The sequence below is a fragment of the Mustelus asterias genome, chromosome 2 (genome assembly GCF_964213995.1).
Source record: "Mustelus asterias chromosome 2, sMusAst1.hap1.1, whole genome shotgun sequence".
NCBI lineage: Eukaryota > Metazoa > Chordata > Chondrichthyes > Carcharhiniformes > Triakidae > Mustelus > Mustelus asterias.
The window spans coordinates 73220075-73243631 of record NC_135802.1 but is presented as its reverse complement, the minus strand read 5'-3'; the positions used below and the strand labels follow the sequence as shown (position 1 = coordinate 73243631).

Below are 23557 nucleotides of genomic sequence, written 5' to 3'. Positions count from 1 at the left end.
CTGTCCACTCATTAAGTCTGTCCAAATCCCCTTAAAGCAACTTTACATCTTCCACACAACACACATTCCTGCCTAGCTTTGTATCAGCCGTGGATTTGGAAATATTACATTTGATCCCCACGTCCAAATTATTGACACGTGAACAGCTGGGGCCTAAGTAGCCCGCTAGTCACAGTAAGAGTGATCCGTTTATTCCTACTCTGTGTTCTGCCTGTTAGCCAATTTGGTGCTAGTATTGTGTTTTAATTTTATGGAATCATAGAATCCCTACATTGCAGGAGACCATTTGGCCCATCAAGTCTGCACCGACCACAATCCCACCCAGGCCCTATTCCCATAACCCCACATATTTACCCTGCTAATCCTCTTGACACTAAGGGGCAATTTATCATGGCCAATCAACCTAACCTGCACATCTTAGGAGTGTGGAAGGAAACCGGAGCACCCGGAGGAAACCCATGCAGACACGGGGAGATCATGCAAACTCTACACTAGACAGACACCCGATGCCGGCATTGAACCCGGGTCCCTGGCGCTGAGAGGCAGCAGCGCTCACCACTGTGCCACCCCCTGGAAAATCAACCAACTCGCTGTGATGGAGATAGAGGAGCTGGAAAACATAAAATCAATACTCAACAGCACTACCACTGAAAGGAATGTGCAACACTTTTATATAGGCAGTTTTCATTGTAAATGTTGACAGGGAATTTATAATGGGCAAAGTTAACAGCTGGAAGTAACATCATTTGTCCGAGAATTATGTGCAAACATATGATTTTTTAAACATAGAAAGAGTTATTGATTTCTTTATCGTGCAAAACTAGAGCAAGGCTGTGATAACAAATATTCAGGTTACAAGTAAGCCATAAGATTGCAAGAAGTCAGCGGAGTAGGCCATTCAGCCCCTCGAGCCTGTTCCACCATTCATCATTTACATCAACTCTACTTTCCTGCCCTATCTCAATTCCCTTAGCACCGAAAAATCTTTTATCACAATCATGAATATATTGGTCACACTTGCAAATGAGTCTGCATAGTGTCAATCTGTTCCATCATAGAAGAAAAATATGTCTAGCATTCAAATTTCGTTAAGACGAAAGTTATGGCTGTGATGTTAAAGTAAATGTGGAACAATTTATACCAATACTATCTCTTTTGTCATAATCCTATGATATAAACAAAACCTAAAGTAGTATAAAAACCTTTCCAACACTTAAATACAAAACGATGTAGCTGCAATCAACCAGCCAGTGGGGAAACAGTAAGTAGTCTCACAACACCAGGTTGAAGTCCAACAAGTTTATTTGGTAGCACAAGCTTTCGGAGCGCTGCTCCTTCATCAGGCGGCACTCACCTGATGAAGGAGCAGCACTCCGAAAGCTCGTGCTACCAAATAAACCTGTTGGACTTTAACCTGGTGTTGTGAGACTACTTACGGTGCCCAGCCCTGTCCAACGCTGGCAACTCCACATCAGTAGGTAAACAAATTTGGATAACTCAATAAAACCAGTCATTTCATCCATCATGAAAATTTTTAAAAACTGTACACCATTTGAAATGTTAAATACAATTTTTAAAAATGAGCTAAATATTTAATGACAAGATATATTCAATGAATTTTCATCCTTGATCTCTTTATCCATCATTAATTGTCTGTAATAAGATCAATGTGCAGCCCTAATTTTGAATGAGTCAGAGCAGTTTTATGGATTGGCTTCTCTCCCAACTATTTTTCTTTCCTGCTGGTTAGGAAACCACCACATTTTCTGCATGCTTTGCTTTTGAGAAATCAAGTCCCCAGTGGCTCACGCAGGTTGAATGCTGTATTTCTGGCTGCAATATGCAGCGTTTCACATCCCATCCTTACCAATCAAACCTCATCCTGGCTGAGTGATTTCCATTGATCCAGTTAAGAAACAATGAACGGCCACGTGGAATTAAATCCTTCTGTAGATCATTTGCAGTAGGAGGAGGGACCAAATAATGTAGAAACATAGAACATAGAAAAAAACTACAGCACACAACAGGCCCTTCGGCCCCACAAGTTGTGCCGAACATATCCCTACCTTCTAGGTCTACCTATAACCCTCCATCCTATTAAGTCCCATGTACTCATCCAGGAGTCGCTTAAAAGACCCTATTGAGTTTGCCTCCACCACCACTGACGGCAGCCGATTCCACTCGCCCACCACCCTCTGTGTGAAAAACTTCCCCCTAACATTTCCCCTGTACCTACCCCCCCAACCTGTGTCCTCTCGTAGCAGCCATTTCCACCCTGGGAAAAAGCCTCTGAGAGTCCACCCGATCTATGCCTCTCAACATCTTACGTACCTCTATTAGGTCTCCTCTCATCCTACGTCTCTCCAAGGAGAAAAGACCGAGCTCCCTCAGCCTATCCTCATAAGGCATTCCACTCAATCCAGGCAACATCCTTGTAAATCTCCTCTGCACCCTTTCAATGTATGTTTAAATGTGCACAGTTCACTTTAATTCCACTGCATATTGACCAATCTAGAAGCGTAATGTTGTTGGTCATTAAGTAGATTACGTTCAGGACAGTCCTATTGTCTTTGCGGGAAAATATCATTAGCTACCCAGAAACACAATAGATATTAAAAATAACATAAAACATTTATACTTGTGACTTTCCTCAAGCAAAAATAAGGATGTGAATCTATCATTTGACCCATTTGAAGGCCAGGAGCATATCTGGATTAGTTTAAAAAGATTACAGCAGGGTTCTAAAACTCTGTTGACCCTGCCTCCATTGCCACCTCGAGAGCCTAAACACATCCACAGTGCAACCACCTGGATTCCCACTGATAAAGTCAAATCTTTTTGACTTCTCATTCTTTGCAATGAGAGAAACTGTCAATGCCAATCATAGTCAGACAATTTACATTGTAGAATCAACAAGGTCAGATCTAAATTTTTATAATTGTTCAAAGGCAATAGCTAAAAACTAACTTGCTCCTCTTTAGCCCAACAGATTAGGCAGCAGGAAGCTGCAGTCTGAAATCCCAGGTTTGTGACCCCCATGTGGAGTAACCAGAGGCAACAGGGGAGAGATAGCACGAGTGATGCTCCATTAAGCTTCACACCTCTGGATCAGGAAGATGGAGGGTCAGCCATTTCTCATCACTATCCTGTGCACCTAGTCGGAGGGAAGGGTGTGTTGATGCAGGTGAGTGAAGGAGTTAAAAAATCATTGAATGCTGCAAAGTCCCTGGGAAGCTGTTTGGACTGCACATTATAGCTGTGAAAACAATGGACAAGGAAGGTCTTTAATACCACATATGGGATACATTTCCATAAATCACTGCTTCCAGACATTTAAGGACCACAGATGTCGGTGTTGCTGACAGTATAACTATATGTGAGCTTGCTAGCAATTAGATATTATAATTCAGTTCATTAAGATTGTAACTGGCTAAGTATACTCACATAACATAAAGGATGTAATCAGAACTACTAGCTGTAATTGGATATTGATTACCTTAGAACAAATGTATAATTTTGATTGGCGTATGCAAATTACTTGTAACTGAGCCTAAGGTATAATTACCGTTGTGTTCTGAGTGTGAGCTGCATGCAGAACACGTACTTCCCTGCTTTAGTTTGAATAAAGGTTTAGAACTGGAACTCCAAGTGTTGCCTGGTCAGTTCAGGGAGTGAGGTACGCTATAGCTGAATAGCAGTGAAACTCCCCTAACAGCAAGGTCAGGATTGGTTTAAGCAGGATGGAAGAATAAATGACTTGCTGAACTACAAAAACGGGAAAGTAACCTGCAAGTTATGACAGTGTGCGATCTTGGACAGATTGGAGAAACACCTTGAGCTCAGGTGAAAACTGGCCCAACAACACAGTCCACTACAGTAAGTTCTTATTATACAAAGCAGCTGCTAGCAGAGTGGTTTGTTTTGTGGACGGAGTATTTTGTGCAGCAGCAGGTAGTGTCATGCAGCAGACTAATGTTTATTTTGTGTCCATTTTCACGTGGCTGGTTGGTTGGTTTTGTACTTTCTAATAACCAGTAACAGATCCTTTTAAGCATGATATGCAGACATGTAACATGAAAAGACTGCAGGATCAGATCACTGGACGAGGACAAATCATAGAGGCGAATGTTCAAACCCTTCATCCATCCTTCACCATTGATGGAAGTCACGGTCTATTACAAATTTTAGGAATTTACTTCTTTGGGGGCAGAACATTTTCCTCAAAAAATCCCCGGTTCATGATGTTGCCAGCTGGAAAGTATCTGGCTACTACGAACGTGGAGCCATCCGAGGCGGAGGCCTTCCCAATGCCCAGCTTCTTGCTGCTTTTCCAAATCATTGCTGTAAAGTGACCTGGAGAAGAAATAAGACGACAAGTTAAATGGACAAGAGATTCCCCGCGGACATCACCATCAATAGGTGAGGTGTGCACGGTTTCTCCCTCACAGCCCAATTATTCATCAGCTGGATGCTTCACACTCAATCTCATCACATTCCAATTCAATGCACTAACTATAAATGAGCCATTGCTCAAAAATAATCTTAACACCCACCTTGGAGAAACAAAAATCTTTCAAACATGATTTTAACGGTAAAGAGGCAGAGGTGAAACGTTAAACTAGAAAAACAAGGTTATCATTCACAATGCCCCCAAAACATGAACAATTCTAACTTTTGGGATGTGATTTCCCCCTCAGAGATGGGAAGAAAGGTCAGGTCTATTTCCAGGCCGCAAAACAGTCACCAAGGGAAACAGTCAGTCAATGTGACTCAAGGGCGGCTCCTTAATTGACCTGGAGATAGACCTTCCTTCTAATTAAGTAGGGTGGACAGGCTCCTGAAGATGGAAGGTCAATCAAAGGCCTTCCAGCATGAGAGGAGCAGCAGACTGTGAGGAAGGGTGTTACACCGAAGTTTAAAAGATTGTTGCGTTTTGGAATAATGCCTTTGAATTTAAGATAAAAAATAAAAGGGGGTCATGTGGCCTGTTCTGAAGTCTGCCTGCCAGCAAGCCTGGGTGGTTTGATTGTTCGAGATTAGGGAGGCTCAGGTTGTTTTACTGGGAAGAGATGCAAGGTGTTTATATGCCTGGACATAATGGCAACAGCCTGCACACCAACAGCGAGTCCCTAAAGTCCAAGTGTTGGGAATGTCAGAATGTAAACAGTTGGGTTTTAATCTGTCCATTTACATACAAGATGAAAGACAGTTGTGCTGTCAAGGATAACTAATTAGCATTTTTACCTAGATACAAGACCCATGATTCATATTGTCATGGGGAAGAATGCCGAGGAAGCCACTGCAAGGATAAGGTTACAGCTTTTCCTGGAATATTAATTATCACACAGATTTTTGGAGTCTGCCAGGATTTGGGAGAGAGGGAGCAGTGAGAAAGCTAAAGATTTATGTGGTTTGCCAACCAGAAATATGGGCATGCCCTCCCGATGGGGTGGAAAAGATCAAATTCATGAAAAGTTAAAATTAGTCTGGAGGAGTTGTCTAGATTGGGCTAGAGGGAGATTCACCAGGAAAAGAAAATCTCACTGAGAAAGAGAGTTTTAAGGTTGAAAATTACCAGGCTAGAGAGGAAAAGAACAAGAATAAAACCTTGGGAGCTGAAGAATCAAATTGGGGATTGATTCTGGGAAAACTGAATATCTGCGTAAAGGACGGTGAAAAATATAGCTGCGAATATAGTTCGATTCCAGCCTTGGGTGACTGGCTGTGTGGCGTTTGCACATTCTCCCCCGTGTCCATGTGGGTTTCCTCCAGGAGCTCCGGTTTCCTCCCACACTCCAAAGAGTTAGAATTGGCCATGTTAAATTGCCCCTCAGTGTCCATTTTCTCAATTTGGCTAATATGAAAAGGAGTACTCTGTTCTGTGGTTTGAAGATAGTGTTTAATTAATGTTTTATGTCATTTGTTATAGTAAACATCATAAAACACAAAATCATGATGCGTCATTCTTTCAGCTACTAACTCAGTTCAAATTTATTTCCCCTCTAACTGCTGCTACCAAGCAGAAAGGTGTCAGGGAGAGTTGCGCATGTGCCCCTGGTCCACACGGCAGCCATCGGCACAGGCACAACTATCCCTGATGTCTCTCCGATCAGTGACAAGGGTTTCGATCAACATTAAGTTTGCTGTCACACACAATTTGCCAGCAACAATTTATTCCAGTTCCCAGCACGTGAGGGGGTCTCAATCTCAACGAGATTTCATGCCGGTATTCCTTCCTTAAGCCAGATGCCGAGTGTGCAGGGAGATTTTGCACAGCTTTTTTGATACGTAATGGGACCCTTTATTCAAGTCCCATATTGGATGGTGATTATTCTTCAATAGTTCAATCAAAATTCATCAATAAGTGCCCTTAAACTAAAATTTACAGTCAATTCTCCATTTTGAAAGCTGGGAATTCCATTTACTGAAATTCCTGATATTATGGGCGGTGCAGTGGCACAGTGGTTATTACTGCTGCCTCAGCGCTAAGAACAAGAGTTAGATTCCGGCCTTGGGTGACTGGCTGTGTGGAGTTTGCATGTTCTCCCCCGTGTCCGTGTGGGTTTCCTCCAGGAGCTCCGGTTTCCTCCCACACGCCAAAGAAGGGCGAGTTAGAATTGGCTATGCTAAATTGCCCCTTAGTTTCCAAAGATGTGCAGGTTTGGGGGATCAGCCATGGTAAATGCATGGGGTTAGGATGATAGGGCAGAGGGATGAGCCTGGGTAAGATGCTCTTTCAGAGAGTCAGTGCAGACTCAATGGGCTGAATGGCCTCCTTATGCACTGTAGGGTTTCTATGGTTCTATATCTTCATTATTTATTACATCGCCAGAAGCAAGTTTTGCAGAGGGAACTGTTGATAAATGATACATGAACTTGCAATTGGCAAAGGACTTCAGAGAGCAAAAATGGGTATCTTGAACTTTATTGGTAGTCTGTCTCAAACCAACTTTTAATGCACCCAGCTGGTACTCTGACATGCAGACTGGAATCTTCCAGCCATTAAAAGCTGGTGGGATCTTCCAGTGCTGCCAACGGCACACCCCACTACAGGTTTCCAGCTGATGAGGGGGGCATTCAATGGAAAACCCTGTTGACAATGGCAGGACAAGAAGATACTGCTGTCGGCCAATGGCATCCGCCACCGTGCGTTTGCAAGGTAAATTCCGCTTAGAGGGCAGGATTTGTCACCTGTGACACCAGTGGACATTGTCACGGGTGGGATGGGGAAATTTGGAGAGCCATTGCCTTCTAAAGGCACTGCAAATGTTCCCATCCAGCCTGCGATGATGCCTGCCAGTGTCAGGGATGTAAATTCCCACCCCGAGACTTACCTGCACATCTGCTTTTAACACTTCCTCTAGTGTTGCAACACTAAGAAACACAGACATTTCTCTTTAAAAAAATTACCAGCCTCTATCAGGAGATTGTAACAAAATTGGGGCCTCTTTCTAGTATTTCTAATCCACAGGCTGAGATGCGTGCTCTGCGTTTGGCCAGAGTTTAAATTAACTTTGCAGTGAAGTTTCCTGCGTTTATTAAAATGCTAAGAATGGCAATATCTATTATTGAAGCTTTTCTTGAAAGAGAGGATTTGTCTTCAGAGTGCTTGCAGCAGTTAACAAATTAAAGAGGCTCACAGAAAATTGGAAATAGAGATAAAAGTGGGCGTTCCAGAAGCAGACACAGTTAAAGTATTGGGTTCAATATTGAACTTTTGATGATGAGAAAGATAATCTAGACAGTACACAGGTTTGACTTGGCCAGGATTTAGTTGGAAATGAATCAACATAAATTGGAAAGAGACGGAGAAAAACTTAAGTTTGAGAAGGAAAGAGAAAGAAAAAATTTGAAGCTGAAAGACAGGAAAAAAAGAAATGGGAAAACTGGAATTCGGATTTCAAAGAATAAACGAGGAAAGCCTTGACCTGCAAAGAAATTGGAGCTGGACAGATTGCACGGACAAGCAATTGCAGGCAGTCTGCGAAACGTAGGGCTGAATTTTCCAGCTCTTCCTGCTGGCGAGATCTTCCAGTCCCACTGAAGGTGATCCCTGCTGCAGGGTCCCCAGTGGCAGAACAGGTGAGACACGCAAAACACTGCAGACAATCGGCAAGATCCCATCAGTGCCGTTTCCGCCACTGCCACCAGAAAACACACCGGTATGGGTCCGGAAAACCCCACCTCTAGGAAATAGGCGGAGGAGCAGGCCATTCAGCCCATTGAGCCTTCTACACCATTCAATGTGATCATGGCTGATCCTCTATCTCGACATCAACACGCTATCCCCATACTCCTCAATGCCTTTTAGAAATCTATCTACGTCCTTCTTAAATACATTCTGGGACTGGGAGATTCTCAGTCTATCTACTTTCAGCATTCAGGTGCTGCCATTGTTCCCCCTAGTGCACCTTCTTCCCAGTAAAACAATCTGGGCCCCCACTTAATCTCAAACAATCAAACCATCCAGGGTTACTGTCAGGCAGACTTCAGAACAGGACACACGACCCCCTTCATTTTACCTTAAATTGAAAACTCAATCCTAAAATATAACAATCTTATAAATGTCATCGTTGTAACACCTGTCTGGTTTCAATCCCAGTCCCACCTCTACAAAAATATCCCGGAGATAGGATGGAGCTGGGGAACTGGCACACAAGGTGGCAGGTCTAATTTTTGAATCTGTCCACCTCCCAATTCAATCCCGATTTGGAGCTGAAGCTCTTGCTCTTACAATGCAGAGATACACAGCTTTGAAAAGATCTCCGAGTTTAGAGGGTGTTCCCAATGCTCTAAAGTGGCTGTAGTAACAGTTAGAAGTACTCTCTCTCTTTCATTTCCTGCTGTAATGCACATTAACATCTTTGGTGGTCTCACCCCCAGCATCCAGTCAATGTTAATCCAGTTTGAGTAGTTAAAAGCCAAATTAGGGAATGTTTATATTGCGTAGCAGTTTCATAAGGGTTTGCTGCTCAATAGTTGTTGTGTGACTGTATCAAAGACCAGTGACACACAGTGAAGAGAAAAAAAACAACTTTGTTGACCTCTGTTTGCAGAAGCTAGTGTCCAGTGCTACAGCAGCCATGTTATGATGGGCGTCTCAATACCACTGCAGACAGCACCATTTCCAAATCAGGAAAGCTTCAGCCATTGACAGCTCCAGATATTTTCCAGCTGGGAACATTGAGAACTGCTGAGGGAAGTGTTCGGTCTCCATAAATTGCATGATATCAGAACTCCTTCCGGAGCTAACTTTATAACAGAATTTGTACAGACACTGGAGATCATCAGGTTTGTTGTAAAGTGTTATTACTATACCAGAAACCATTAACAGCAGCAGTACATTTCTGCAGGGTATGAATCATCGTTCTGACTCAGTGCCAGTGAACAACCCAGTCTCTATCTGGCACAGAACTTTGTTCTCACTCTTTATTTTCCTCCCCCACCTTTATGTGTTTAAAACCAATTAGCTCTGCAATTTTTGTCAGTTCTGATGAAAAGTTAACATTCTGAAACGTTGGGCCAGGTTTTCCCATGATAGGGAGACCGGGGGGGGGGGGCCTGCACTGGGGCAAAGCCATCTCAAAGTCTTCTTCAAGTGATATGACACTTGCAAAAGGAAAATTGGACAAGTAATCCAGGAGGAAGATTTATAGGCCTATGGGAAAAGAGCAGGCAAGGGGGCTTAATTGGAAAGCTCTTTCAAAGGGCTGACACAGACACAATGGGCCAAATGGTCTCCTTTTGAGCTGCAATATGCTCTCCTTCAATGACACACAGTGGTACAGCCTAACCGGATATGCCTGGGTTTCTCCAAGCCTGGAGCACACAGACAAAAAGATAGGGATGTCCCTGTGACACCCTATTCCCAGGTTGTATTAACCCCAGGAAAGGCGTCATTGCTGCGGCCCTTGTGATTTGAAGCCGAGGTAAAACTGATCACTTACGTCCCAAAAACAATATCCTCCAGAACCCTAGGAATTGGGCTTGGTGGAGAGGGAGCACTGAGGTTTGAAAGATATTGATTGTTACAAGAATCAAGTTGCCCTTTCCCAGCAGATAATCCACCTTTCTTCTTAAGCACACATCCTTCATATATCCTGGTTGCAAAGCAAATATTAGGAAGAAGATCACAGAATAACTGTCATAAAAGCTGTCAGAGACAGCATCATGTGCTATAATTAAATCCAGACATGTAGCGACTGCTCTATGCTATCAAAATGAACATGGCTGACCAATCTGCAGCAAGTAACCTGCATTGGCTCGGTGCTGACTCCGAGTGCCTTAAGAGGGAGTTCAGGTTCTTGACTGGGGTAGAGATCACGTCATTATAGACCTGTCAATGAGAGGTTATACCCATCAGGAAAGACTGAACAGTCTGGGGCTCCTTTGTTTAGAAAAGAGAAGATGGAGGGATGATCCGATAGAGGTGTCTGGTAAAGTGGAACTAGAGAAAATGTTTTCACTTGGGTGAGTGACCAGAACTAGGGGCCATGAGTGTAAAACTGTCCCAAATAAATCCAATAATGAATTCAGGAGAAACCTCTTTAACCAGAGGTTAATTAGAATGTGGAATGCACGACAAGGAGCAGCTGAGGAGATTAACATAGATATAAATGAAGAGGAAGTTATATAAACAGGGTGATGATGGGTTTAGATAAGGAAGAGGAAGATAAGGAGGGTGGCTTGTTGAGTATTAACACTGGAATGGGCCCATTGGGTTGAAGGGCTTGTTTCTGTGTTGTAAATGTAATGTAATTTCTTTTTAAAAAGTAATGGAAAATAATATGGTATAATCAATTATAAAATTATTTACTAGAGGAGGCAAACAAACAGCGAGAGACAAAACAATAGCTGGACCATGTGAAAGTTTCAGGAAGAATATGGAAACTCATTGGGGAAAGAACAGAAGGAGTAGATCATACAGCCCCTCGAGCCCCCCTCCATCACTCAATGGAATCATGGCAAACGTTCAAACTCTATTTCACTTTCCCACTATTCCTCAATAATTAAAGGCCACTTTAGGATCATTTCCCACCCAGTCTCAATTTCAAAACTGGTGAGAGGAGTTTTGTTTTTTTAAAAATAACTTACGGGATGTGGGCATTACTGGCTGGGCCAGCATTTATTGCCCATCCCTAACTGCCCTTGAACTGAATGCTTTGAAGGTCATTTCAGAGGAATTGAAGATTCAACCACATTTGTGTCTGGAGACACATGTAGGCCAAACCAGATAAGGATGGCCGATTTCCTGCCCTAAAGGACATTCGTGAACCAGATGGGTTTTTCCAACAAATCGACAAAACCAATCATTAGACTTTTTAAATTCCAGATTTTTGAATTCAAATTTCACCATTTGCCATGATGGAATTCGAACCTGGGTGCCCTGTATTATTAGCCCAGTGATCATACCATTACACCATCACCTCCCTTTAATGGAAGCCCAGCAGGTCACCCTGCTCTGGACTCGGGCAGGGGGAAGAACGCCTCCCTCAAGAGGTCTTTTCACATCATCACCTCCATCCCACACATACCAAGGTCTGCCGACCATCTTTCCAACCACCTCTCCATCAAGACACCCTCTCCAGTCTGAGGGACCATCCCCTCTCCCCATCCCCCCCACCCCCGTCCTTTCAGCCACATCCCCATTCGTGCACTTATCAAGGTTCATGAGCATCTTGGAACCAGCATACAGGCTTATTGGCTTCAGGGCGCATTGAGAAAACAAGTTCCAAGTTATTTTTCCCCAGAATCTATCCATTCCCATCCCGTTCCCACGACTCCAGGCTTTAAAGAAGCAACTTGAAAGAAAGAAAATGCCTCGGGGATGTTTCAAAGTGTTTTTCTGCCAATTCATTAATTTTGCTGGTCATTAGCATTCCAGAAGAAAATTGAACTAAACCAGAACTATTTACAGAACCAAACTCCTCTGGATTGTGGCAGTGAATCAGATGGAGCTTGGAGCAAATTCACAAGAGTGCACAGTTCCACTGTTTCGGTTTTGTGTGTGGAGATGAGGGAGTCGGGGGCGGGAAGAATTAGTCATCATGATCCCAATAAAATAACACTGCAGCAAGGCCATACATTACAGCTTGCTGGAGTGATACAGAATGTCACATCAGGAAGAACAGACTTGCAGCTCATCCCTACAAACATTTCCTGCTGCACCATTTTGAATATTTCACTTCAGGGTTTCATCGAGTATTTTCTTTAAACATTACATTGTAATTCCACTGCCCAGATTGAATTCTGATGCTTACCAGCAGCTGAAAAACATTAACCCGACCTATTCAGCTCATCTACCTCGAATGTATATTTATTCCACGCTAGAGCGAGAGTGAAGAAGCTATGGGCCATTGAATGTGAAATCTTTATATCAAAGAAAACGCAGACAATCTGATACTGGAAAATTTGGCAACAATGCTACAGGTCAGGATTAAATATTTTCCTCTAAAGATCAATGTTATACTCAAATAGCTGAAGATTCTGGCTTTTGAGAACAAGCCATTACTCAACTGTTTCTGACTCTATTCCAAATTTGTCTTCCTATGAGTGGCTTTTAGGAGAGGTTGTGAAACAGGCAGTTGTGTGAAGTGACAATATAGTTTGGCATCAGGCCCAGGGAGATGAACCAGCAACGCTATTAGAGTCATGGTGCAGACTAATTTTTAAATTACCACACTAATACATTGCAAATGTAAACTCTGTACAGACCTTGTGCCAACACAAATTGTCAAACATCATGCAATACAGCAATATTGCAGTCATCCCAATCAGTCCTTGGGAAGAAGCAGTCAGTATCCCTCCTACACTTCCCACCTCATCTTCTAAAGGCTCCCGCCCAAGCTGCAGGGGGTCCAGTGACCTTCCACCACTTCACCCAGGCAACCATGGGCAGGATTTTTCAGATGGCGGGTTTCCTGGGCAGGACTTTTCAGATGGCGGCGGGTTTCCTAACCTTGAAGAGTTGGCAGGGAATCATTCCCCACTAATCACAGCAGCCGCAAAGCCATTTGGCGTGAGACAGTTTCTGCCCCTCGAGCCTGCTCTAACATTTAATAAGATCACGGCTGACCTGAAGTGACATTCTTTTATCTATTAACAAAGCAAGTCATTTTTATACATCAAAAATTCTTCAAACCCACAACTGACAAATAGAACCCTGAAAAGTGTATGTAGAATTAAGGGAAGTGGGTGTGGCGGGGGGGAGGGGAAAGAAGAAAGAAGTCTGCAAACTTTATTTTCCAGCTGGTATTGGTGAGATTAGTTTTCAGATGTTGGTCCTGTTTTCTGAGGTTAGTTTGGGTAATTGTTGGTGCGCTAGTTTCTGAAGCTGATCCACGGTTACACCAAGACACAAGTTACCACTTGCCCAGGTTGCCTCAAGCCTTAAAGTAATTGCAGTCTCGGCATTATGTTCATATGGTCGCTCCTTATTGTTGTTAAAAGCTGTTCAATGTCTTGTTTGAATGTACCTCGATGCGAGGATGGCATCTTCTCGGTCAGGTGTTTCTGCCATGTGACTAAACAGACTGATTCTCAACCTGCAGACCTTTGGGCAAATGAGACAAGGTGTCCCACCAGGTAGTGGGATCTGGAGTTCAGGATTTGCTTCTTTTTCTTTCCTTCTCTGCTGCTGCTCTGCCTCATTGTGAAGGCGTTTGGACTCAAAGCATGATGCAGCCTGATGGGCAAGTTGTCGCTGTTTTGAATGACTGGTAGTAAACTCCTCCCAATCATTAATCTCAATGCTGCCGCGCATCAGGGAGCTTCAGACTGAACTTCCCTGGAACTTTGGCCATTTGAGAGTTCAGAAAACAGGACCTGGCAGGCGAGACACTTTACAGCCACTTGGACAGTGTCCAGTGCACTGAAGTGGATTTTGCAGGAGTTTTGCCCGAGTGTGTGTGGCGCTGGCTTCATGAAAGAAACCAGTGCTTGTCTGACAATCCTCCCATTGAATCCGGAGGATGCAGTGCAGGTATTGCTGGTGGAATTTCTCTAGAGCTCTTATGTGCCACAGTGGGAATGAAAGATTAATACTGGAGAGATTCCATTGCAAGGGACACTAAATCAGACCCGAGTAACCACAAGCTGAAAATGGAAACAGAGAATCCAATGGTGACAGTCAGTCAGCAGTTGATGCAAGAGGGGAATGCTCAGATTGGCAAAGCTCCAACGGGAGGTGCCAAATTAGAATTAGCAATAAGAAATGAATCAAAGTTAGTTAATGGTCTAATGGTGCATGAACGAACCACAATCATGTGATCAAATTCAATGTGTGCCGAAAATCTCCATCCTCGTTTGAGGCTGGGCTTCTCCGGTGCCGCTGACGTGAATGGAGCTTTTCGCTGCAATGTCAAATTCTCCGTCCTCACTTGCAGGAGGGCGGGCAGGGACGAGATCGGAAAATCCCATCCATAGGGAGCAACTTTCCCTTCCTGCCCACCATGGAAATCGTAGCAGGCAGAGGGAGGACCATGCAAAGGTCTGTTGACCTCGGGTGGGATTTTCCAATTTTGGGGTAAGCGCGGCTGGAAAATCCCACCCATAGCGTTTGAAAGGGAGAAAAACAAAACAAAAATTCTAGATTTCGGTGAGGCTGAATTCAGTGCAATGAGGCAGACATTGCCCACAGCAAACTCTCTGTTAATGGGTAAAATGTTGTAGAGATGCCGGCGTTGGACGGACGGCCTCAACCGGGATCTTGGGTTCGTGTCACACTATCTGTAACCCCCACGACTTGCAAAATCTCACTTACTGTCCTGGCTGGAGACAATACACACCTCTTTAACCTGTGCTTAACCCTCTCTCCACTCACATTGTCTCTACCTTTAAGACTTGATTACCTGTAAAGACTCGCATTCCAACCATTATCTTGTAAATTGAGTTTGTGTCTGTATATGCCCGGTTTGTGAACACAACTCCTCACTCACCTGAAGAAGGAGCGACACTCCGAAAGCTTGTGCAACCAAATAAACCTGTTGGACTTTAACCTGGTGTTGTGAGACCACTTACAATGGGTAAAATGACAGATCAGTGTTGTTAATCAAAAATAATTACAATGCACAATCAGTTTATATCACTAAGATGGCAAGAGTTTTATGTGATGAATAGAAAGCCTTCCATGACTAAAAAAGATAACAGAAAACTAAAAACAAAGCACTCAAAATGCAAAAAGACAAAGCACAGACACTGGCAAATGTGAAATGTAGAAAGAGCAGCAAAGGATGACAAAAGTGAGAGTAGGATTTACAAAAAGTGAGTATGAAAAACAACTTGCAATGGGTATCATTTTACATTCATATTAGGGGGGGAAAGGTGGTCAGGAACAATGTGGGCCCCTTGAGAATGGACAACAGTGATATTGTCAATTGTAGAATCCTTACAGTACAGAAGGAGGCCATTCGGTCCATCGAGTCTGCACCGACCACAATCCCACCCAGGCCCTATTCCTGTAACCCTCATTTACCCTGCTAATGCCCCTGACACTAAGGGGCAATTTAGAGCGGCCAATCAGCAGATCTTAGGACTGTGGGAGGAAATCGGAGTACCCGGAGGAAACCCATGCAGACACAGGGAGGACGTACAAACTCCACACAGACAGTGACCCAAGCTGGGAATCGAACCCAGCGCTGTGAAGCAGCAGTGCTAACCACTGTGCCACCCTATGAATGAAATGAGGAAATGGTGGGTGTGTTGAATAATTACTGTGCCACTATTCACAGTGGAGGAAGAGGTCAGCTTGTCAGATGCCGTAGCGATTTCTTGGCCTTTTGGCTAAGATCAAGTGTAGGATGATGTGTGAGATCAGGTGTAATGCCTTTTCTTGTCAGCTTAGATCTTGTCTGTCTCTTCTGTGGGGACCATGATTTGGATTCAATTTGAATTGGTTTTTGGAGCAAGCAAGGAGATGGATTAAGGGCTTGCACTAGCCACTACAACGGAACATAAGAATTAGGAGTGAGAGTAGGCAATCCAGCCCTTCAAGCCTGCTCCATCATTCTATATGATCATGGCTGATCTCCATCTCATCCACTTCCCTGCTTTTCCCCAAAGCCCTTTATCCTGCTTTTGATCAAATATTTATCGATCTCTTTCTTGAATCCATTGATCGATTCAGCATCCACTGCACTCTGGGGCAGTGAGTTCCACAGATTCACAACCCTCTGTGAGAAGTAGCTTCTCCTTATCTCTGTCTTGATCCTCCCTCTTTTACTCTACAACAATATCCTCTTGTCCTAGATTGTTCTGGAAGGGGGAACATTTGGTTAACATTTATTTTATTAATCCCATTGAGTATTTTACATACCTCAATCAAATCCCCCCCTCATTCTTCTGTACTCCAGCAAGTACAAGCCCAAGCTACTCAACCACTCCTCATACAACAGCCCCTTCAAACCTGGGATCAACCGAGTGAACGTCTTGAGAACCACCTTCCTCAAAGAAGGTGATCAAAACTGAACACAATACTTCAAGTGTGGTCTCACCAAGGCCTTATACAATTTGATCAACACTTCTCTACTTTTATAGTCTAGACCCCTTGCAATAGATGCCAAGATTCCATTTGCCTTCCCTATAACACTCTGCACCTGAATACCCACTTTGAGACTCATACACAAGGACACCCAGATCCCTCTGCACAGACACCTTTTGAATCTGTTTCCCATTTAAATAGTAATTTGCCCTTTTACTTTTCCGGCCAAAATGGATAATCTCGCATTTATCCACATTAAATTCCATCTGTCAGATTCTGGTCCATTCCCCATGCCTGTCAATATCCATTTGTAAAATGTTTATCTCATCACAGACTGCTTTCCCACCTATTTTCATGTTGTCAGTAAATTTCACAATGTTGCACTCTGTCCCCGCTGTAGATCATTAATACAGACTGTAAATAGTTGTGCTCCGAGAACTGAACCCTGTGGGACCCCACTAGTTACAGATGGCCAACTGGAGGAGGACCCATTGATCACAACCTTCTGCTTTCTATCAGTCAGCCAATCCTCAATCCAAGCCAATACTTTACCCCCAACCCCTTGGGATCTAACCTTCTGGATCAGTCTCTTGTGTGGCACCTTATCAAATGCCTTCTGGAAGTCCAGATAGATCACATCCACAGGATCCCGTTACCTATCACTCTCTGCATTGGCTTTGTAACTCTGAGAAAGGAATAACATTTTTAAAATTCCTTTGATTTGGGAACCACTTTTTGTTTGGAAAATTGTGCAGCTACTTCATTATTTGAGAAACGTGAGAGAGTAATTATACAATAATTAGTCCTGATCTTAGGAAATTATACAAGTTTAATATTAAGGATAGGTTGACTGAAGACTTGAAAGTTTTCAGCAGATCTGGGCGCGGCATTATAAATTTGTAAAGAATCGGTCATGCCTGACAGACCTGATAAAAGGGGTAACTAAAGTACTGGACAGGGGAATGTCTATAGATGCTATTTATATGAATTTTCCCAGAAGACATTTGATAAAGGCCCTCATAGGCGACTGGAGCTTAAGTTGCAGACGGTGGAATTGAAGGAACGTTACTGCTCCGGTTAGGAGATTGGCTGACATGGCAGGATATTAGGCAGATACTCTAATTGACAGGATGTGACTAATGGAGTCCTGTATGGTGGCGTGTTAGGGCCTGTTTATCAAATTTATTAATGACTTAGATGATAGGATAGAAAGTCGCTTGGCCAAGTTTGCTGATGAGACAAGACTGGGTCGCACTGTAAAAAGTGTAAATGGAAGCATTAAATTGCAGAGATAGAAAGCCTGAATGAATGGCAAAACTGTAGCAAATGGATTTAATGCAAGCAAATGTGAAGTCATATACTTGGGATCTAGAAAGGATAGAACAGGGCACTTTCTAAATGGTGAGAAGTTAGAAAGAGTGAAGATCAAATAGTCTTGGGGGGTTGCTGAAGCAGAGGGCAGAATTTTCTTTTCTGCCCCGAGTGCTGGCTGAGGTGAGAAAACCGCTCCCCGACCACACAGCTGGCTTTTCTCACCAGATAATCCAGCATTTGCTGCAGAAAGAAAATCTGCAGCATGTCCTTTTCCATCACACAGGCAGGGCACCCTTTAGACCCGATCTCCAATAATAAAAAAAAACTACCCCCCCCCCCCCCATCCCCCATGGACAAAAGGGAAACACCCCCCCCCCCCCAATCTCTCATGGAGCATCCGCCCTTGGCACTGCCCCTGTCCCAGGGGGCCCAGGCATGTCCCTTTCCCCTTAGGGGCTGTACTTAACTGTGTGCCCCCAGTGGGATTCCTTTATCTGCTTCCCACTTTTAAAAATTAGTTGTAAACCCTCCTGATGTGACCCCAATTTGGTGGGGGTGTTGATATGGGCGGGGAAGCCCTTTAATGTTATTATCTGGATGGGAACCTCATTGCACTGGCAAACGTAGATGCAAAATCCTGGCCACAGAAAGACTAATGGAATGGTGGCCACTGGAATACAAGGGACTAGCAGTTATGCGATCGCTATACAGAGCCCTGTTCAGACCAAATCTGGAGCCGAGGGGGATTCTGGGCGCCATACCTTCAAAACAGACTAGCCTCAGTGGGAAAGCAGAATAGATTTACTAGAACGATACCCGAACTCCGAGGGCTGGATTCTCTGATACTGCCAGCCACGGGCATCGTTGCTGGTGGGATAGGAAAATTTGGAGAGCGACCCAGTCCCAGCCCAAGAGTTTAATTACAAGGGGAAATTGCACATACAAGGGTTATCTTCACTGGAATTTAGATGGTTAGCGGGTGATTTGTGTAGAAGAAATTCAAAATGGAAATAGTAGCTTGGATTTTCTTATCCAACAGAAATTAAGAACAGATCGGGTCGATAGAAATAAGCTATTTTCGGCCGGCTAGTGGGTCTAAGACCAAGGACATAATCTGATACTTTGGACTGAAAAGTCTAGCCCTAAAAGGAAAGAAACACTTTCCCCACAAAGTGTGATAAAAGTTTGGAATTCTCTTCTGCAAACTATTAATTGTTATTTTTAAGCCTGTGTTTGCTGGTGCAATGAGCATCCCAACCAGATAATAACATTAAAGGGTTTCCCCGCCATATCACCCCCTCCACCCCTCCAACACTGAAGTCACTTGAGCAAAGTTTACAACTGTTTTTTAGGGCAGCACGGTAGCACAGTGGTTAGCACTGCTGCTTCACAGCACCAGGGACCCAGGTTCAATTCCAGTCTTGGGTGACTGTGTGGAGTTTGCACGTTCTCCCAGTGTCTGCGTGGGTTTCCTCTGGATGTTCCAGTTTTCTCCCCACAGTGTAAAGATGTGCAGGTTAGGTGGATTGGCAACCCTAAATTGCCCCTTAGTGTCATGGGATTTTAGCAGGGTAAATACATGTGGTTATGGGGATAGGGCCTGGATGGGACTGTTGTCAGTGAAGGCTTGAAGGGCTGAATGGCCTCTTTCTGCACTGTAGGGATTCTATTCTATTATCCACAGTATTAGGGGAAATGGGGCTAAATGAGTATTGGAGTTAAGTCAGAGATCAGACATCGTCTCACTGAGTGACAGAACAGACTTGAAGGATTAAATGGGCGATTCCTGTCCCAATGTTCCACTTCTGTAAAGGATATTAGAAATGACTTTGATGGTGGAAGCTCCTAATGCAAGATGTATTGGGACTGTCAGAAGGTCTTCAACAAATAACCCACACGAATGGCTAACAATGAAGCTAAAATCAATAAGAGTCCTGGGTCAAATGTAAAACTGCTGAAAGATTTGGATTAGAAATAAGAAGCAGATATGACAAATAAGAAGCAGAGCAGCAGACTGAGTGAAGTACAACTGGGCAGCAATGAGGGATCGGAATCCTGTCATTTTATATCTGCAAAAATGATTTGGATTCAGAATTGCTTGTCAAATTCCCAGACCACAGTAAGATAGAGCGTGCAGTTAGAATAACAAATACATTTAAGGTTTTGCAAAAGGATTCCAAACTGGGAGATGAAAGACAAATGGAACTTAATACTGACAACGCACAACCCATTGGCAGAAAGAATGAACATCGCAGGTATACGTGAAGGGAACGGAATTAGCACAGGGAAAGTTTGTGAAGGACATGGGAATTACCGCAAACACATCACTTTGTGTTGGACAATGTGGAGAAACAATTTAAAATGGAAATAGAAACTTGGATTTTTTAAGACCAGCAACAATGTGGTTGTGGTCAGCCAGTTCCCAGGTTTGGCATGTGCAGTACAGAGAGTGCCCTGACACCATTCTCTACAACTATTTCCTTTCCCCCAATTTGAATAAGTCATGGTAACACATAAAGTGTTTTCCGAGCTTGGCCGGGAATAGGGAAATTCAGCTTTTAAAGAGCTGAAGTTAACTATCAAAAGCCAAGTTGTGGTAGGGGCAGAAGCATGTGTGTGTGTGTTTTTTTTGGCCTTTACTTTTGCAGTAGAATTTTAAGTTTAAAGTGAAAACTGGAAGTGGGCTGCTAAGGAGTCTGGGAAGGGTTTTTTAAGCGCGTGAAGTATAAAAGGTAGGCTGCAGTATACAGCGGGCAGCGTCGGGAGCGGGCAGTGGAGTGTGTGGGAAGCAGAGTGTGAGCTATAAGGGCTTTGGCTCACAGGGCTTCGGCGGAGGCGAGGAAGGTTATTTGTTTTTCTTCTGTTACACCCCCTTTTTTTGTTTTATTTCCAAAAAACTAAAAAGGACAAGGCTGGTATGAGTGGGAGGCCAGTATACTGCATTCGGTGTGGGATGTGGGAGTTCCTGGAGACAACTTGCCTCCCGGAAGTCCATATCTGTGCCAAATGTGTGGAACTGCAACTCCTGAAGGATCGTGTAAGGGAGCTGGAGCTGAGGCTCGATGAATTCAGTTTAGTTAGGGAAAATGAGAGATTAATAGAGAAAAGTTATAGTCAGGTAGTGACACCAGGGTCTCGGAAGGAAGACACGTGGGTCACAGTTAGGAGGGGTAATAGTCAGAAGGGTGATGTGCCAGAAAGTACCCCAGTGGCAGTCTCCCATAAAAGAAAGGGATGGGCAACAGATGGGAGAAGGGAAGGGAGTGAGCAGTCAGTGGAGGGATCCCCTGTGGTTGTCCCCCTCCAAAATAGGTATATTGTTTTGGATTCTGTGGAGGGGGATGACCCTCCAGGGGTAAGCCACGAGGACCAGGTCGCCTCCACGGAGACAGGCTCAGGGGTCCGGAAGGGAAAGAAGGGGTTTAGGAGAGTGATAGTTGTGGGGGACGCAATGGTTAGAGGCACGGACAGGCGGTTCTGTGGGAGTGAACGAGAATCCAGGATGGTAGTCTGCCTCCCTGGTGCCGGGGTACTGGATGTCTCTGAGAGGGTAGGAAGCATATTTAAAAAGGAAGGTAGTCAAACGGATGTGATTGTACACATTGGTGAAAATGATGTAGGTAGGAAGAGCAGGGGGGTCATACGACAGAAATTCAGGGAGTTGGGTGCTAGGCTAAAAAGTAAGGCCTCCAGGGTAGCAATCTCTGGACTGCTCCCGGTGTCTAGTGCAAGTGAGGCTCGGAACAGGGAGATTCTACAGTTGAACGCGTGGCTAAAGGACTGGTGCAAGAGGGAGGGTTTTAAATTCATAGATAACTGGGAAATCTTCAAGTCAGGATGGCAACTGTACAGAAAGGATGGGTTACACCTCAACTGGAAGGGAGCAAATATCCTGGCTGGATTTAAACTAGTGTGGCAGGGGGGTGGGGAACAAAACAGTAGGTCAGTAAATACTGAGGCTGGGGTTGAGCTGGGGACCAGGGCAAGGCTAGCTAAGAAGAGGAGCACTCTGGAGGAGGATGACCTGAGTGGGCCTGGAGGTCTGGAGTGCATCTGCTTCAATGCGAGGAGCGTAACGGGTAAAACAGACGAACTTAGGGCCTTAATGCTTATGCGGAATTTGGATGTGGTTGCGGTGACGGAAACCTGGTTAAAAGGACAGGACTGGCATCTGAATATTCCGGGGTATAAGCGTTTTAGGCGAGACAGAGGAGGGGCTAAAAAAAGGTGGGGGAGTAGCGATATTAGTTAAGGAGCATATTACCGCGGTGCAGAGGGTAGACAACTTAGAGGGGTCATGTACTGAGTCGCTGTGGGTGGAACTCAGAAACAGGAAGGGTGCAGTCACTATGCTGGGGGTGTACTACAGACCACCCAACAGCCCACGGGAAGTGGAGTAAAGGATATGTCAGGAGATTCTGGATAGGTGCAGAAAAAATAGGGTTGTTGTAGTGGGGGACTTTAATTTCCCTGGCACAGACTGGAAAGTGCTTAGAGCTGGGGGTCCGGACGGGGAGGAATTTGTAAAATGCGTACTGGAAGGTTCTTTGGAACAGTATGTAGATAGCCCGATTAGAGAGGGGGCTATACTGGACCTAGTTCTGGGAAATGAGCCCGGTCAGGTTGTCAAAGTTTCGGTAGGGGAACATGTGGCAAATAGTGACCACAACTCTGTTAACTTTAGGATAGTAATGGACAAGGATGAGTGCTGTCCTACGGGCAGGGTGCTAAATTGGGGGAAGGCTAACTATAGCCGGATTAGGCAGGAATTGGTGGATGTTGATTGGGAGAGGATGTTCGAGGGTAAGTCCGCATCTGGCATGTGGGAGTCTTTTAAGGAACTATTGATAAGGCTGCAGGATAGGCATGTGCCTGTAAAAAGGAAGGATAGGATTCGAGAGCCGTGGATAACCAGGGAAATTGAGGATCTGATTAAAATGAAAAGGGAGGCGTACGTTAAGTCCAGGCAACTGAAAACAGATGGAGCTCTGGAGGAATACAGAGAGAGTAGGAAAGAACTCAAACGGGGAGTTAGAAGGGCAAAAAGAGGTCACGAGATGTTCTTGGCAGGCAGGATTAAGGAGAATCCTAAGGCATTCTATTCATACGTTAGGAACAAAAGAGTTGTCAGGGAGAAAATCGGACCTCTCAGGGACAAAGGAGGGAAATTATGCTTAGAACCCAAGGGAATAGGGGAGATCCTAAATGAATACTTTGCATCGGTATTCACGAAGGAGAGGGGCGTGTTAACCGGGAGTGTCTCGGAGGGAGGTGTTGACCCGTTAGAGAAAATCTCCATTACAAGAGAGGAAGTGTTAGGTTTTTTAGGGAACATTAAAATTGACAAAGCCCCAGGGCCTGATGGCATCTATCCTCGACTGCTCAAGGAGACGAGAGATGAAATTGCTGGGCCTCTGACAGAAATCTTTGTCGCTTCTTTGGACATGGGTGAGGTCCCTGAGGATTGGAGGATAGCGAATGTGGTCCCGTTGTTTAAGAAGGGTAGCAGGGATAACCCAGGAAATTATAGGCCGGTGAGCTTGACGTCCGTGGTAGGGAAGTTGTTGGAGAGGATTCTTAGAGACAGGATGTATGTGCATTTAGAACGGAACAATCTCATTAGTGACAAACAGCATGGTTTTGTAAGAGGGAGGTCGTGCCTTACAAATTTGGTGGAGTTTTTTGAGGAAGTGACAAAAACGGTTGATGAAGGAAGGGCCGTGGATGTCGTCTATATGGATTTCAGTAAGGCATTTGACAAAGTCC

At 44.3% G+C, this 23557-nt stretch overlaps 1 protein-coding gene across 2 annotated transcripts in view; it reads right to left on the bottom strand.

Annotated features, from left to right (window-relative positions):
- Nucleotides 1-654: 654 nt before the first annotated feature.
- The window catches only part of glipr2l (GLI pathogenesis-related 2, like), a 43751-nt gene continuing 20848 nt past the window's right edge, over nucleotides 655-23557 (bottom strand). The window contains exons 5-6 of one of the 2 annotated variants that reach the window (XR_013500365.1): nucleotides 1391-4353; nucleotides 655-1334 (exon numbers count right to left, since the gene is read on the bottom strand). Coding sequence is in view for 1 of the 2 variants with exons in the window: in XM_078237128.1 (XP_078093254.1) it covers nucleotides 4193-4353 (161 nt within the window). In the remaining variant the exon portion in view is untranslated. Of the gene's footprint in view, nucleotides 4354-23557 lie in introns of both variants that reach the window. The other variant, XM_078237128.1, reaches the window with a different exon arrangement.